The sequence below is a fragment of the Poecilia reticulata genome, linkage group LG17 (genome assembly GCF_000633615.1).
Source record: "Poecilia reticulata strain Guanapo linkage group LG17, Guppy_female_1.0+MT, whole genome shotgun sequence".
Taxonomy (NCBI): Eukaryota; Metazoa; Chordata; class Actinopteri; order Cyprinodontiformes; family Poeciliidae; genus Poecilia; species Poecilia reticulata.
Genome location: NC_024347.1, coordinates 24,408,030 through 24,425,601, shown reverse-complemented (window position 1 = coordinate 24,425,601; position 17,572 = coordinate 24,408,030). Strand labels below are relative to the sequence as shown.

The window sequence follows — 17,572 nt, the reverse complement described above, 5'->3', positions numbered from 1 at the left end:
AAAACAACACTTCAGATATTTAAAACAAAATAAATTATAATTATGGGTATTGACTGATATTAACTGCCAATATTTTGAAATCTTTCTCACCAATACCTGCCTACTGGGACATTTTAGAGCACTTTATGCTTTCCTCTGCTGACAATCTCTAGAGAGATACAGATTAAGCTTTGTTAGAAAATTCTAATTCCACCAAAACTATGAAAATCTACTTGAATAACCATATTATTATTATTATTATTATTATTATTATTATTATTATTATTATTATTATTATTATTATTATTATTATTATTGTGCTTGACTTGCCAGCAAATTACCCTGACCTATAAATTGTCAAAAGAAAAATGATAAAGACCAAACCAAACAATGCAGACCAGGCTGATTTCATCCATGCTTTGCTGCAGTGGTGCAGTAATTCATGGAAAGASAGCCATAACATGTACTGAATACACTTTTCAATAGTGTATTCTACATCTGCATTAAAATCKTATTCATTTATAAACAAAACAGAAAATTATCTTGATTAGTGTTCTGATTTTAAGAGAAAATGTTTGCATCAACAGTAAACCAAAATCATTTAAATTACCAGAAATTATCCCTCCAAAAATATGACTGATTGTAAATACTAAATATACAGGCTCCTATAGTACCTGGCTCCAGGCAGAGAACTGGAACAATTTTCATGGTCCTTGAGGTCTAGTGACTGAGAAATACGCCACGCCGTCTGGATTACTGTCGCAGCTCGGTTTTGCTTCTCAAAAAACTCCCGCCAGCTCCTCTGAAAYAACAAATAAAGTTTCATGTTTACTTTGTGGTCAAACTCTCCATTTGTTCTTTSATATMATCTTAGCTTAKTTTATACGTACTTAWATATGCATCTAAATTTAGAACTGAGGTAGGTTTGTACATTTTTTATTATGATTGTAAAGTTCCTTGCAGAAGTATTTACCCACTGCACTTTTTTTCACATTAGAACCACAAATGTTGCTGTATTTTATTGGGATTTTCATGTCATTGTAGTGTTTAAGTATGAATGAAACAGATACAGAGCAACATTTATTTTCTACAATAACATCTCTTCAAATAGCATATCCATGGTTCACAGTGTTAGTTTTCAGCTGTCGTTTTATATCCCAATTCTTTCCACATYGTTACCCCTAATCCGTCTGCTTTGAGTTTTTGGTTATAAAGGTTCAATTAATATGAATAATTTTGCAAGGAACTRTAARTTGYTTAATTTTGGTCTTACTTTCAAATGGTTMATATGGCTTAAAACATAATAGGTGTTATTTTGTCGTTTCTGKAAGAAAGCAGCTGTACCTGGATGATCATGGTGGCATCCTTCTTTTGCAGAAAGTGCAGCCTTATRAGAGAGGAGCGGAACCAGCGCTGCAGGGTGACGATCCGTTGCATCACTTCTTTGTTCAGAGTGCTCTGGAGTAGCTGACGCTCCTTTTCTTTCAGAAAGACCTGAGAAGATTGAAGGCAGTAATAAGTCATGTGGAGCTGGGTCATGTTTTGGCTAAAGCTAACCCTTTGCTTTTGCGTTATTTCCAACAGATTTTTATGTGTTTCTGCACCTGAAGATACATTTTCATCATAAAACAAAAAGATTATTTCAAGTCTTGAYCTTGATAAGAAAATGGAAAGAAAGCAGTGTTATATACTTTAGTTTTTCCTATTTGGTAGGTGCTCTTTTCCAATCCCATCTTCTCAAACAGTTCAGTTATCTCCTGTGGGGATCCAGTCGTTCCTTTTGGAAGCAAAATCCCGAACTTCTCAACAAATTCCTGTTAACAGGGAAAAATTATAGGAGAGTTCAGAAAATCATCCACCTCCATATTTACTGGTCCATTTTGTTAAACATGTGTAAAAAGTCTTAGAAGTGGCTGCCCTGTTGTTAAAACTGTAAATAATTCCTTTATGGTGATTTTTTTCGTGAACTAGTACTTTTTGTCAATATTAAAKAATTATGGCCTCATGCTGCAATATCTTGCTTAAAAAGTTACTTGGAAGTTAGTTTTGTCTTATTTTAAGAGTACTAAGACAAAATGGATCACAAATATTTGGCAAGATATGGGGCTTTTAAAGTAAAAATAAATGTAGTAAAATTAAAATATTGATTATTTTCTAAACCATTCAGCGTTACTGCTCTAAAACATGCATTTATTCTAAGGATTTTTACACATTTTTACCAGACAGGCCAATAAATGTAGAGGGTGCCGTACATAAATTGTTGTTTTAGATGAATCACCTACCTTAAATGTGTATTTAGCTTTGTAGCTTGACTTCTGCATGTGAATCATCTGCAGTATGCCAGTGTACTTGATTTGATTTAGCACCACTTCATCATCAAAGTGCAGCTGTTTCTATAAAATCAAGACAAGATGCTCAGTCATCATCTGTCCTGATAACAAAAAAAATCTGCAGTACGCGGTTGAAAATTAACAGATGTTGTCACCTTATCAGCATTAGAGCGAAGACAGAAAATGAAGAAAGGCTCCGCTTTCTCAATCGTCTCAATCAGTTTTCCCAATGAGGTCTGTGAGACAAATACATGCAGAGAGCAAACATGTTTTTAGGTCTCAAACTATAGAAATGAGTGAAAACATCCAGCAAGGTTTTGGCTATCATCATATTTAATAATACTACTAAAAAACCTGAAACTGAGCGCCAACTGTGGGTGGATCTGCTCGGCGGATAGGGTGGAAGACAGATTTGCTCGTTCTGTCATGCTTCATCAGGCCAACGATGTGATGGAGTGAACTCAAATTCATGAGGTTCTGGTTGATGAAAGACAAAATAAGATAATGAGGATAAACACAAGAGGAGCTCTGGATGTTTACATGTGAAGTAAGGTGCAGACGTTGATCTTATTTACACTTTTAAACCACAGAGTCCAATGATGTAAATATATTTTATTGAGATTTTATCTGACAGAACACCAAGCAGCATAACTGTGAAGTGGGATGAAATTGAAACTGGGTTTCCTTTTTTTTGCCTTTGCAAAAATATATAAATAAAAATATCTTCCATTTGCATTTATCTCCACTGATTTCAGCTTTCAGCTGAATGATAGTTGGAAGTTTTTGGGTACCGTATTTTCCGCACTATAAGGCGCACAGGATTATAAGGCGCATAGAATAGACACTACAGTTACGGTTTCCACCGGTCCCGTATTGAATCTATACGGGACGTGATTTGTTCCGTTCTCCACAAATGTGGATGTGTAATAATAAGGAAGTGGTCCCCGAGTACTTTATATAGTAGACTGCCCCAGTCATTGTTTCACTCACGGTGTTGTGATATTGTGCCCAACTGCTTTCTGGGTAACACAGACMAACCGACACGCTGCCGCCGCAGTCTCTGTCTCTCTTCCCCCGCCTCCCCGGCTTTAAATGTATAGGGGCTTGTCCCTTGGTAGCCCTAGTCGAAGCACCCTGGATGAATATCTAAAGTCACTTTGTTGACATAAAGAATGTCAACAAAACAGTCCGACTCGGGTCGGCGAGGAGAGCCTTCCTCAACTGGGCCGGGGCGTGGCCGGACGATGGTTACCCGTCTCCGTTCGTGCACAACATATTCGTGGAGAATGTGGTGCTAAATGACCTGCAGACGACCCGATTATCAGGTCGGTAGGTAGATAGGTTAGTCAAACTTTATTAACAAACTAGCGTTCTGTCAACTATCCCAGCATGCACCGCGCGCTTCTTCTTCTACGGGGGAAAATGAAGTYRGCGGCTGCTTACCGTAGTTGCTAGACCTGTTGTGGCTCAATATTGGTCCATATATAAGGCGCACCGGATTATAAGGCGCACTGTCGGCTTTTGAGGAAATTGAAGGTTTTTAGGTGTGCCTTATAGTGGGGAAAATACGGTACATTTTGAAAGTATGTACCTAATATAAATAGCTCAAATTCACTTAGACTGAATGGAGATTGGCTAACAACAATTCTGTTTCCATCCCACAGAAGGGGATTCCACAGCAATATTCTGTCATGACGTTTTTTTTAGTATTGCACAAAACAGATTAGGCCAACAAGGTCTTTTATAATAGGACAGATTATTATAATTCATCACTTCTTATTTCTGAATTATGGATTTCTGCAGCTCCTTCAAAATTTCCTGATAACTGTCACTTTATGTGTTTGTCAACTTAAGATCCAAAGATATAGCATAAAGTTAGTGGCTAAATATTAAAAATGTGTTTAATTCATGTGAATTATTTTGCAAAGCAGTACAGAATAAAGATTTCATATTAGTTTGGCTACTTTTTACCTTTGGAATGATCTGCTTTTGTCGACTACCTCTATTTTTCCTGCAGAAAAAATATGGAAATATTAGTTTAAAACATTCAGACAAACATTTTGTGAGTTGTGAAACTAACAACATATTGTCTATTCACTTTTTCTCTTCATAATTGACAAAGATGTCCTCAAACATATCGAGTGATTGTTCATCAGAGCAATCAAAGGAGAAATCCAGAGTATTGCTGGTGTGGGAAGAAACAAGAGAAAAGTCATTACTTTAGGTCAAAGTATATCTACCCTAATTATTATAAGCAATAATTACCCAGTCAGTCTGTCCAGATAACTGCTGCGCCTTTTTAAGGCTGAGACTGGCGTGCGTGGGGTTTGTTTTGCAGTAGCTAAGATGAAAATTGAACAATAATTGAAATTAATTTACACAAAATGCAAGTTATGCAAAGCATATGCTAATTGAGTCACTTGGAAAATTCAGTACAGCACTACAAATGATAAAAAGACTCCTTACTCCGTTCAGTCCGCTGCTTTAGGAGTTTTTTTAAGACTGAGACGATGCGAATGGTCGCTCGGAGGATGCTCCATCTGAACAGAGCTTCAGGGTTGGATGCAACCAAGTGATGCAGGAAGGAGCGCTTGCTGCTTCGCAGAAGAGACACGACTTCAGGACGCATAAACTCTGTGTTTTTCTTTTTGAAATCCTAAAAACACCACCATCAAAATGTACAGTTAAAATCTGAAGTTTACATGAACTGTGTGAAGCAGTCACAAAGGAAAACTGAACTTTTATTGTTTTAGATTTGTTAGGGTTACCAAAATTAACATTCTCTAATAGTGGAAGATTTTTTTATGTTAACTTTCTTTCTTTCTTGACTTTTAGTAAAAAGAATTACAGTGAACTTCTCTGTATTCACGGTTCAGTTTTTGCAGTTTTTAACACCAAATTAATTGTTGAAAAATCCATCTATTTGCTGATTTCTTTTTTTTACAGAGCATAAGATATATTTTTAAAAATGTAGCTTATAAAGCTGATTTAGCTTAGCCCAATCCTGGTGGCTGAAGGTTGCAAAGCAGCCAATCCGGAAGCTCCATTTATTTTCCTTAGCGCTGATTGGCTGAAACCTGGTTACGCTGCTCTTGGTACTTGGTGGTTACCATAGTAATCAGTAATTGACAGCTCCTCCCCCTTTTTCTGTTGCTGTAACTGATATGTATGGACCTTACCAAGCACCGCCCAGAAACGCCCTCGAAAATCCCACGTGGCTGCATGTCTCACAAACAAAGTCTCGCGGAGCTTAGTTTCTATGTAAGACATGGCGTCTTTCATTTCGACTGACTCTCTCCAGAGTATTTCTGAGTCGATTAGTTTGGCATTTCTGCCGGATTTTCACAATATATCAGCCATGACAATGGACAGGGGAACCAACAAGTTCATGTCATCTTTTTTGGACGACATCAAGGTGTTTTAGCCACGCGATGCCTCCAATATTGTGCGCGTCACAGCGAAAAGCTACCGGCACCGGTTGATGAGGAAAACAGCAGATCTTCACACCCTCAGCATAAATATAGCTGTGGACAACATCACTGATGCCTATTGTTCTTGCAAGGCTGGGTAAGTCGGGCATTCATGGTTTTGAGGGTTATTTTTGAAATCAGTGATTTCTATTGTTGGCAAATGTTTGAGTGTGCCTAGGCCTGATACACTGTACTCGGTACTAGCGTGGCTAACACGATTACAGTTTACTAAAAAGCCTTTTCAGGTAAAATGAAATCTTTAATGTATGTCAGATACAGTACACATTGCATATTGATCTGCTCAGCTAATGTAAGACTGTGTAACAGACAGGCTTCAAGGTGTAGAAGTTGTATCAGTACTGCCATTATGCTGTACTTAGCTAAAAGGTTTTCATAATGGATGTGTTTATTATTGACTTTCTGTTTTTCATTCACTAAACATTGATCCTACGACAGTTGAACTGCAAATGCGTTGTGCACAAGCTTTGATCCAAGCAAGGCTTTCCGTTCCAGATTTTGGAAATCTGTGAATTTTAGTTCCACAAATACGATCAGGATACCTGACATCGCCTGTACAGATACCCCACTGATAGTGGGGAACCAATTTTTCGAGTCCTGACGCAAAAACTTTCTTCCGGTCTGCTAGTCCACAATGTACATTAGCATGTGTTTACTACTGTAGCTTGTGTTTGTGAGATGGTCACGCACGTGGTAGCTGCGCTGTGACGTGAAATGGGCATTAGCCAATGAAACGCGGCCCCTGTAGTAAGGTCCGTTAGGATCAGCTCTGTGTTTTCTTTACAAGTACTGTATTTAACATACATTTTAGACAAATTTAAAAATATATAGTGTTTCATGAGTAATTTTGCTATATTTCATATATGACTTTGACTGTTGTCATTATTAATGTTATCCGTTTAATTTGTTAACTGTTGCTGACTGCTATTAAGTGCTACCAAATGCACATTGGGAAATACTGCTTTGTAGTTTGTTTAGGGTTATTTATTATATTTTATGTAATGTATAGGGGCAGAAGCTGCTGGACTGATGTTAACCACCAAGTTGATTGTTTTTTGTTTTTTTTGTTAGAATAAATACCATGACCCTAAATGTGTCTGTCATAAAGTCAACCTGAGATGCAGAAGCAGTTGTTTAACAACCAGTCTCTTTATCTGGAATTTTCTGGATCTCTTACTACACTAACTTCCTGTTGCTGAATGACAAGTTTTTATCTTAACTGGAATGTAGAAATGTTTGCATTGGGGGAGTTTTACCTTTAGGAGATATTTAACTTTCCCGGCATAGTGTTCAACGGTAAAAGTGTCCTGCTTGAAGGGAGAGAATCCAAAGCGAGGGTTGTTCTGATGGTGCTGTTTAAACTTCTCCAGCAGGGTTTCATCAGGGGCCCGAGGGAACCTGAGAGAGACAGAAATGAAAGAAAAATAGTCACCATTACCTATATGATATCTCAGAAAGCGAATAAGGCCAAAGAAATTAATAAAACCACAACAGAAAACATCAATCAAACAGATTTCTGAGTCATGCTTGAAATTGAAGTTAAACCCAGACCTGAATATTTAAAAAACTGGATTATCAAGTCCTGCTGTGACTTGCTGTTGTTTAGACTTTAAGCTTCCTAAACCTTTGAATTTTGTTTCGATAAGTACCCTGCGGCCATATTTAAGAGTATAAAATGTGACTGAGCAGTTTTAAACTGAACTGGTTAAAAGTGGTCCTTAAGGGTGCGTTCACACTGCAGCCTGAAGTGACCCAGTTCTGATATTTTGGCAATTCTGATTTTTTTGCCGTGGCCATTTACACTGCCAGTAAATGCGACCTATAAGCGTTCTGCAGTGTGAACAGGCAAACGACCTGAAAGTGTCCCGCATGCGCAATAGAGGGCGCAATAGCGTCAGSGTTCTCAGTGTTCTGCCAACTGCCATAAAAAGAAGAAGTGCTCAGTGTTTGCGGAAGTAAACATGGAGGCTAACGGTGGAGCTTAGCTTACATATTTGAAGTTGTTGTCCAACCGGAGCAGCATATTAACAACTTAATCCTCATTATAGTCTGTCATGGTTGTTGTTTTTCTTCCCGCTTGCGCGTATCAGGACGCAGAATAGTGAGATTTGTTGAGAATCAGTGACATTCAGTTCACATGAATGCGACCTGAACGTTAGGTCGCATTTGAATCGGATACGTATCGGATATGGGTCACATTCGAAACAGAATCCGACCTGTGCTGTTCACACTGCCATGAAAAGATCGGATATAGGTCGCATTACGTCAAAAAAATTGGAATTGGGTCACTTCAGGCTGCAGTGTGAACGCAGCCTTAATGCATTTTAGATTTTAACTACATTTTGCTCAACCAACAAGTTTTAATCTAGTATAAAATGAGATATCCAAGAAGAAAAAAATGTAAAAGGCTACTTTTAGATGCTCTTATATAAATGTATATTTTTGCTAAATGATTAATGGAAAAACTTTATTGACATTAAAAGCAGTCAAACATTTTAACTTTTAACAAGCATTTTGCATGCTTCAAGTCTTAGGACTCCTAAGCGTAAACATGATTTCCAGTCAAAAGAACAATGTTGGTAAAACTAAATTATTAATTTCAACCTAAATTTTCCAGGGATATGTATAACTTTGAGATGAACTGGGTCTCTGGTCGCAACGCTCCACATGCAAATCGAAAACCCAAGAATCATTGTTGTATTTCTATGAAGCCTAGTGCGATAATAATCTGAAAGGGGAAAAAAAATCTATGTATTTTACACATTTAAACACAAAAACAACACAATATTTTGCATTGCTTCACATGCAACGCAGCTGCTTTTTTGTTCCAGCTGACTTTCAAAATTAACAGAGGTTGATGTTTATGAGCAAATCCCTTCACACTTCAACATTTTATTCCACCAAAGCATATTTCTCCCCATCTCCAAATTATTAAATAGTGGTTTCTAATGTAAAATTTCACCTACTTGCTCTCCTTGTTCAATAAGTGGAGGAGTCCTACTGATGTGTCACTGATCAGCTGGATGCAGTCACTGTTGTCAATAAAGTTGATGTTTTTCCAGGTTATGCCTTCTGACACATAGACCTCCTAAAAGTTAATAAAATGGCAAACAAATAATCACAAACCTCCCACAAAATTTATGTAAATCAACTTAAAAAAAAGTAACTACAGAAGCAGGAGAAACGTGAATGTTATATTGTGTTGATATAAAAATAATAGGAAAACAAAGACCAACCTGCTCAAACTTAAAGATGTTCTGGTTGATGTAAAACTGCTGCTTCTCATTGGCGTAATTGATGCACAGCTGCTCAAAACTGTTTCTCTGGAGGTTCTCAAACCCAAACATGTCCAGGACACCAATGGACAAGCACTAAAAACCCAACAGAAGCTCTTAAAATAACAGAATATGAGATCGTTTTGATAATCTTCATATCATCTACAAACATTTACTGAAAGATCGGAGAGCTATAGATCAAGATTTAACTTGACTCACAGAGACGGACTCCTCCAGGTCCCGTCTGTTGAGCATTGCGTGGTTAATGTGAAGGATGATCCAGTCAAACAGGGCGCTGTATAAACTCTTCGCCATGGAGTCACGAGCTGACACGGCCTAGAAATGAAACGAGGAAAATAAAACATATGGCAACACCATAAAACCGAAATGATAAATGGACAAAGTAGTTTAATTACAGGAAATAAAGGATCTTCCTAAATTCAAAGTAATTACCTCTTGTAGTGTGTAGAATGAAACCAGAGTGGAGGCTGCAGTCACTACCTTCTTCTTGGTTAAAGTCGTCACCAGCTGCTCCTTTTTCACCTGCAGATGAAACGAAACAGAGATAACACAGATTACTTTATCTTATTTCTAAATGTCTGAATTTATAAAAATTCTGTTTCAGACAATGTGGGTCCAAACTTCACAAATTTACCACTATATATTTTGCTGTACTGTTGTGAAAATGATAAAAAAAGATGATTATAAACTATTAATTACTTCTTTTGACACAAAATTCATACGCAAACGCAAATACTGAAACATTCCCAATGAAATGGGATTCTTTAGGATGCCACTTACTAAAATAAGTGTGATTTACTTCACTAAACTGCACAACATTTCCGATTTACTGATATTTACTGATGCTCCCAATGTTCCAAATAGTGGTGAAAATATAAAAAAAATAGCATTTCCAATAATAATGTCAGTTCTTTGTTGTTAATTGAAATTTACGAGATGACAATAAATGCAAATTCTTCTAAGAAATTATTCCCGATGAATGATAAATACCCAACCCGTTTCCAAACATGAACCGATGAGCGTTTAGTGAAAAATCTTTTTCTGTCACTTTAATCAACTATAGTCATAATTTCTGAAGCGTTCCTCCCCAGCATGTTAACTACTGGGTTGGGGGAAAATGCCCAGCTAAGACAATATTCCAGTAAAGACAATAAAGAGTAATTTATTTTTATCTGTGTATTTTTCCATCTAATCTTCCTGGGGTTTGAAGTGGTCAAATAATTATGAACAAACTTGATTAAAAAAATAGGTCAAGCTCCCTTTCTGTGGCTGCTACCCCAAGAATTTGGCATGCTGAGGTGAGTGAATCTTCATTGGCGTAAACAGAGCTCTTGCACAGTGCACAATGAGGTTAAGTAAGTCTATTTTTGGGTTGTTGCTACGACATTAGACCCAGCAGAGGAGGCATATTTTTGAGTTTATATTGCATCTCTGAGTTTTGATGCAAATCCACACATCCAAAAAAATATTCTAAAATAAGTGGTAGCCCAGCTTGTGAACTAATTAAATTGAGTTTGCAGCAGTTTAAGATTTATCATATGTATCCACAATAAACTCCTGAGTATAGTGTGACCAGTATTACCATAAGCAGGTGTGACAGTGAAGATAAAACCTCTGCAGGTCCGGCCTCCAGGACGTCAGTATCCTTTGACTGACTGAACGTCACATTTCCCAAGAGCAGGATGGCAGAGACCACAGATAAAATGCTGYAAAGCGAAAACAGAAAAACAAGATTTTAAGTCATTTTAGAGTGGAAATAACACAAACATGTTGAATAACTGTCAGCTGTGTGTCGGTTGTCCTTATCAAGGTGTAATGTGGYTTTTAAGTTTTTTTTAATGAGTTAACAGAAAGTTCTAGAGTGACTCAAGTTAGAGTGACTTTCTGCATCTACAAAAATKGAGATAATTCCCAAATATTTTTCCACCGTCTTGAGAGAGGATTTATTTTTATAGTCTCCTGAGTTTTCTGATGTTACACAGAAACCAGACAATCTGAGCTCATCACAGTTCATTGTTTCCAATCCAAACTTCTKCTCTTCATCCTAATTATGAAAACAGACGAATTCATCACAGCAGATTGTTTTTTAATATCCTGAGTGTGACAGTCTTTTGAAAGCCAGACTCTGTATAAATGTTTGTAAAACTTTAGCTAATTTCATGATCAATTAATTAATTTATCAAATGATAATACAAATCTGACACTGACTTATCAGCTCCCTCTCACTGCCAATAAAACAAACTTTTCACTTCACTTTATTCAGTTTAACTTRACTTGTTTGAAACCTCATTTAGGACCAACTAACTATTGAAGAACTATTTAGTTCATAAAACATCAGTTTATTTAAGTACAAATCTCCAAACTTACTGCAGGRCTCATCTTTTCAGTCCAGTAGGAACTACGATGGCCTCTAGTGGTGAAAAAACTCAAAGCAATCTGTAACCATTCTTATTTATTTATTTTTTATATTATTATTATTTTTGATCTTTCTCTTGATAAACTTATTTTATCTGTTTTTTTTAGTGCTAAATAAAAAGATTTGACATTGATATTATCTGACCTTAACCAGATAATAAGGATTCGACAAATAAATGCTAAATGCATTATTCAAACCTAATATRTGAACAACATCTATTAGGGAACACATAACCACTTCTGATTAATAAAACATTAATATTTAATTTTCCACCTCCATGTTGCTGTGTGTAAATATCCACCAGGAAATCGAACCTGGACACGTAACAAACTATGCAGCTGATGCACGTTGTGTCCTGAGGCATTCTGGGGCGCTGGCTGGAATATGTGCTGCATTTCTCTGGCACTCGGCAAGCTCAAACATGCAGCCGACACCAGTATAGAAAGCAGAAACTAYTTGACAGAGTTCAGTTTCAATTACACTTTGCTTGGCAAACAGGTGTACACTTTAAATGAGATGTGAGAAAACTATGAAACAGCATGTGTTTGAGRGTTACTGCAAAAATCAATGCATTTTTCTATGTTTTCTTAAAAAACACCAAAGCAAAACATTTTTGTTTTCAAAGAYGACCTTAAAAACAAAATTTGAAGCATTCCATCTCATCTTGATAGGCTTTTYCGTCAGAACTATGGGAAGCTTTGCTAAAGCTTGTGGCATTTCAGATATGTAATGTGATTATAACCACATTTACCGATTTTTAGTGGCGGTCAAAAAGCCAACCATCTCCATAGCTTGTTGAAGTCTTTTGTACTCCTGTTTTGCATCGTCCTCCTCGTTTAAATTAAATTCCCCCTGCAGAAAAAGTGCAGAAAGAAAAAAAAAAAAAGAAACAATGCGTTCATGCATAGTTCAGTACATATAAAAGTAAAATGAAATAAGGTGAAGTTGTTTGTTTTTATATATTTCTATTTATTAATTACCGACATAACTGAGGACCAACATAYACTTACATAGAGAAATCTGGAGGAAGATATTTAGCTAAATGAACTTTTTCTTCCCAAAAGGTTTCAGTTGAAGATAAAATAATCTTATTAGTAATTCTGAAAAAATTTCATATATTCTGTGCAACTTTTAAAATAAAAAAAGAGGAAGAAAATTCAGCCAGCAACTTTATTACCCCAACAAACAAGGCAACATTTTATACCCGCCATGTTAAGATGTATTGTCAGTAAATAAAGTTTTATGAATAGTTATCAGTCATATATAAAACACTAAATAAACTAAACTGAATATACTTGACACRATCCAGTGTCAAGTATCTAGAAATTAATGCCATACTTTTTAGATTTTTATTTACAAACAAAAATTAAAACAATTTAAACTCATGTATGAATTGCTTCCATTTAGTTTTGATTTATCACATACACCAATAAAGTGCATAGATTTCGGTGATTGTGAAATTCCTCAACAAAAATAAATACTTTCGCAATTCACCCTATGAAAGAGGAACAAATGTTTTGGACTTTCAGAAATGTGTTAAGCTAAATCCTTCATCCACGACTGAAGAGGAAATATGAGTAGACTGAGCTTAATTATGTTTCGATTTTAYACAATTTTAGTGTTAATTTGCAGCCTTTCAGTCATTATGAGAAATGTATTGATCATGTGACTGGTCTAATCACAGACAGAGCAGAGGCTTCAGCATTGTGTCTTATTTCAGTTCGTCACTTCCTCTTTCTCTGCAGCAGGAAAGYGTGTGGATCAAAGGTACCTGGTTGAGATAAACATAATCCTGCGGCTTCAGTAGATGAAATTCTTCCTGCTCGTCTTTAGACGCGCCCATCAGCAAACAGTAGAAAACATGGAAGTTCCTGAGGATCAGACGCCGCAAAAAAAACATTTAACTTTCATCATTTACATTAGCAGTAAACGTAGTGGCTTTATTTAGATATAAATGTTAAGCAGATATGACAAGAAATGTATCACATATGTGATATTTGGATCATAATCTGAGTTGATTATTTGAAGATTTAATATTTTTTACCTTTCATTTTTAGCTCTAGACACCAGGCGGTTCTTTTCCAGCAGAAACTTCTCAATAAATGCCCTGWAAATTATGCACAAAAAAAGAAATAAAGTGATCCACAGAAAAATGGTGTAAAATTTGCCATCTTTGCTGCAAAACCTGGTCTAGTTTCTAGTGCAAATATCTTAGTACACTTGAAGTAAGACAAAATTAGATAAAAGTGATAGTTTTTGTTAATGATTTCCCATGTTACAAGTGAAATAATCTGCCAGTTGAACTAGTATTTTTCATCAATATTGAGGAATTATTGACAAACTCATATCTTGCTGAGAAGTTACTTGTCCTAAGACATTTGCACTAGAAGCTGGGYCAAAATATTTAGCAGGATTTTGTACTTTTACAGTGTTTATAAAGAAGCACATGACGTTTTACCCTCTGATGACGCCACTTTCCAGGTAGATGAGCTGGATGAATTTTGAAAAGCGGCTGGAGTTGTTATTTTCTGCTGTCTGTGCATTGCCAAATGCCTGCAGAAACACATGAAACACAGCTTAAAATAAACAGAACGGAGCTTCTTGTACATAAACAGGGTAAAAGTTTGCTGCAYGYGAGTTAAAATTGGTTAAAATTTGCATTTGTATGGATGGAAGAGTTTCATTTGCAACCTTATAAAAACAAATATAGTCTGAATCTGAAAAATTCAGCTTTTGAGAACATTTTCTGGAAATGAAGGTGCAGTACAYGAATTTTAAACTCTATTATTTCTAGACACATTTACAAACTATGAACAGTCGTCTGGTCTTTACCAGGTTATAATTTGATTAAGGTCCAACTTCTAGAGGACAGACTGTTCACATTGTTATTACTAAGCAGAAAACCAAATCAAAATGGATTGGTTGTATACAAAACTAACCACACCCTCTGTTTTAAGCTTTAGCTTAACAGGTGGAAAATTATGTGGCTCCTGTGGTGCTCAGTTAAACCTGTTAAATGTTTCCCTTAATTAGCACCACCTGCTATCAGGCTGCTGCAGAAGCTCGAGATTGAGGTTTGCTGGAGCAGRAAAACATTTCAAATCACAAATCAACTTTATTTGTACAGCACATTTCAGCAACTAGGCAGTTCAAAGTGCTTTACATTATAAAACACAGAAAAATCAACAACTGAAACATTATTTTCCARGTGCCGTCATCATCACACATCAGAACGTTGGTTAATGTTTCATTAATTATTGTACAAAAGCAACTATAAACATGGGTTTTTAGTGCATATCTAAAGGAACTCTGTGTTTTGGCTGTTTTACAGTTTTCTGAACTGCAGCGAGTGACAGTTTTACATCAGTCTGTTCTTTACAAAGATGCAAAAGTTTTCAGTGTATTTGTTTTTGCACAATCCTATAGAGGGTTGTCTGGACTTTAACTGAGCCATGAATCTAAATTGATTATTTTTCTTTTGTAGATTTGCTGCTGTCAGTCAGATATGCTCACATTTGACTCTAGAAAACTTCTTTACTGATTCAATAGCTGCACAATAAACCCAAATCATTTTTAAAAGCCAGCGTGAAGCTTTTAGGATGAGCTTGTTTAATTACCAACTGCTGGAAAGATTAAAAACTGTCTTAAATGCTTTTCAATATTTTTTGTAAAAAATATTTTCCAGTGTTGATCGACTGACTTCTCTTTGTAAAACTCTTCTGATAAAACTCGACTTTCACAGAGGTGATGACACTTGGTGATGATGAGGTTATATTTGACAAGCAGYATCGCTTTTAGAGTAAGTAAAGCTGTACTTTGTTTTTGAATCTTTTWTTTTTTAAATGATGAAAAGAATCTGAGGTGTGTTTTTGTACACGTGAGGCAAATCTAAAAAAAAAAAAAACCTTGGTAAAAACACAATCATTGTTTTTACGCATGCTCTAGACCCGGGCACGCGTAAAACTGATAAAATGGCAGACTTTGTTTTTCTCTCACTTCAAAACCCAAATYTTTTCTATGTTATACTTTTTTCCCCTCATAAATGGTTCTGTCCAGTTTTTTACTCCATACAAAATTAGCGCTTTATTTTCTAACAATCTTAATCTGATGTCCAATCCTTTTGTTCAATTAAAAAACTTTAGCAATCTAAATAAATGCTAGATAAKTTTCTAYGAGTCTAAACAACACGCAGAAGCAAAATCTAAAACCAACTGATGAAATGATAAAGGAAACTCAAGGCATTGAAGAATATTTTATTTCCTTTTTCATATTTAGTCTCATTACAACAACGACTTTATCATCATTTATGCACCACTTTCAACCTCAATTAAACAACTTTCAGCTTTCTGGTTGGGCTCTAATCTGACAAAATGTGACAAAGTTCAAGGRTTATGAATACTTCTGTAAGGCAAAACTGACCTCACAAACACAAAACTAAACTAAATAATTAAATCAAGTATCAGCTGCTGTCACACTTTTTTTCTCTTTCTTTCTAAGGTTTGATCTTCAAACACAAACMCAAACTGTGTTCACATCAGACTGCTGACCTTCATTCCAGCGCTTCACAGTTTCTGTTCCAACAAGCCGGAGAAACGTGTCTGCAGACACCGAGCCAGCAGCGATGATCACAGCCTTAAATCAATGTTCCCACCCACAGCACAGATGTAAATACAGCCGGGGGGATTTGTCTCATGCATTTATGATGTAATTTAACTAAATGTTATTCAAATAAATGTGAAGGTTTGGGACACAGTAGAAAGAYGTGCAGAGAAGGGGGTAAACTCAAAGTCTGGGGGCCAAATCCGGCCCACCTTAAATTTTTATGYGGCCGTCATTTCTTCCAATTGTTGAAAATTCATGCAAAAATCAACAGATTCCCACATTTTTTCTCGTTAATGCTTAATTTATTGGAAAGTTTCAGCAAAAATGTTCAAACCTACCGAGTTTAAGTGATGTCATCTTCCACCTGCAGGTAGCAGTATTTCTAACTTCTTCTATACTCTGCTGCCTCAGCCTTACTTTGTCAAATTATACTCTATAGTCACGTGAAGAGTAACAAAAAGTCACATTTAGCGTCATACCTTGCAAATATTTTTGAATCAGCTTCACAAAATCAGTGATTTTGATTTCAAAGAATCAGAAACAACAACAAAATCCTGGAGAATGATCAATGTGACAAGATGTTCAGTATTATTTAATTTCAAGAAGTACTTATTGAATTCAGAGGCAGCTATTTATTAATAKTTTAATGGTTTGTTAATAGGTTTTATCAATATATTCTGGTGCAACYGGCCCTTAAAGGCAGAATGGTTGAGAAAAAACAGTAAAACCTTGAATTGAGAAAAGGCTGTGTGATTTTTTAGGAACAAATGTGACAACGGCAGAGAAGGTTGTGGTGACAATTTGACTTGTACTTACACAAATATTTGATGAAACAGTGTTTCTGCTTTCAATTMAACACAACTACAGAGGTAGTAATCTGCCAGCTACTGGAAAAAAATGTAATTCATAATTTCAATTAATTTTAATTAAAAAGTTGCATCTGGGCACATCTGCTGAGTTTGCAAAAAGATCCAGCTAGGTTTACTCTCGCATATTAATGCCCTTAAAAACACATTTTCTGCTGCATTAAACAACAAATATTACTAATTGCATTAATGGCACAGGGACCCTAAACCGATGGTAATCTAGATGTTTTCCAACAAAAACTGCAGCAGCAGCAGGAGAAGATCCACTGAAGTATTTACTGTGCTGCTGAACTGAAAACCATTTTAAAATCTGACTCTGCTGTCCGTGAAATATGATTATTCCGTTTCCAAAATGAGATTAATTAGTATGGTGCAGGAGGAAATCCCATTATTAATAATCTACAATCTCATGTTGGTTGATTTAAGGACTGTTTGACAAAAGCAAGAGCTGGAAAGTGTTTTAAAAAAGTACGAAGAGAGAAGGGAGTTGATTTATTCTTGATTATATGGGTTCGCCAGCGGACCTGGCTAAGCCAGTTCAGACACGTTTCTGTTTCTCTTCTCGCTCCGGTGTTCCCTCAAAGACAACGCCCTG

General features: G+C 36.1%; 1 protein-coding gene across 1 annotated transcript in view; it reads right to left on the bottom strand.

Moving 5' to 3' along the window:
• Positions 1-17,572, bottom strand: part of LOC103479882 (myosin IXb) — a 46,844-nt gene that overhangs the window by 13,494 nt on the left and 15,778 nt on the right. The window contains 21 exon segments of the mRNA XM_017309890.1: positions 144-148; positions 654-781; positions 1,324-1,473; positions 1,671-1,793; positions 2,262-2,372; positions 2,465-2,545; positions 2,664-2,786; positions 4,281-4,320; positions 4,408-4,494; positions 4,575-4,650; positions 4,776-4,965; positions 7,054-7,195; positions 8,764-8,885; positions 9,034-9,168; positions 9,292-9,408; positions 9,526-9,615; positions 10,676-10,799; positions 12,261-12,361; positions 13,281-13,380; positions 13,554-13,616; positions 13,968-14,062. Coding sequence (XP_017165379.1) covers positions 144-148; positions 654-781; positions 1,324-1,473; positions 1,671-1,793; positions 2,262-2,372; positions 2,465-2,545; positions 2,664-2,786; positions 4,281-4,320; positions 4,408-4,494; positions 4,575-4,650; positions 4,776-4,965; positions 7,054-7,195; positions 8,764-8,885; positions 9,034-9,168; positions 9,292-9,408; positions 9,526-9,615; positions 10,676-10,799; positions 12,261-12,361; positions 13,281-13,380; positions 13,554-13,616; positions 13,968-14,062 — 2,203 coding nt within the window.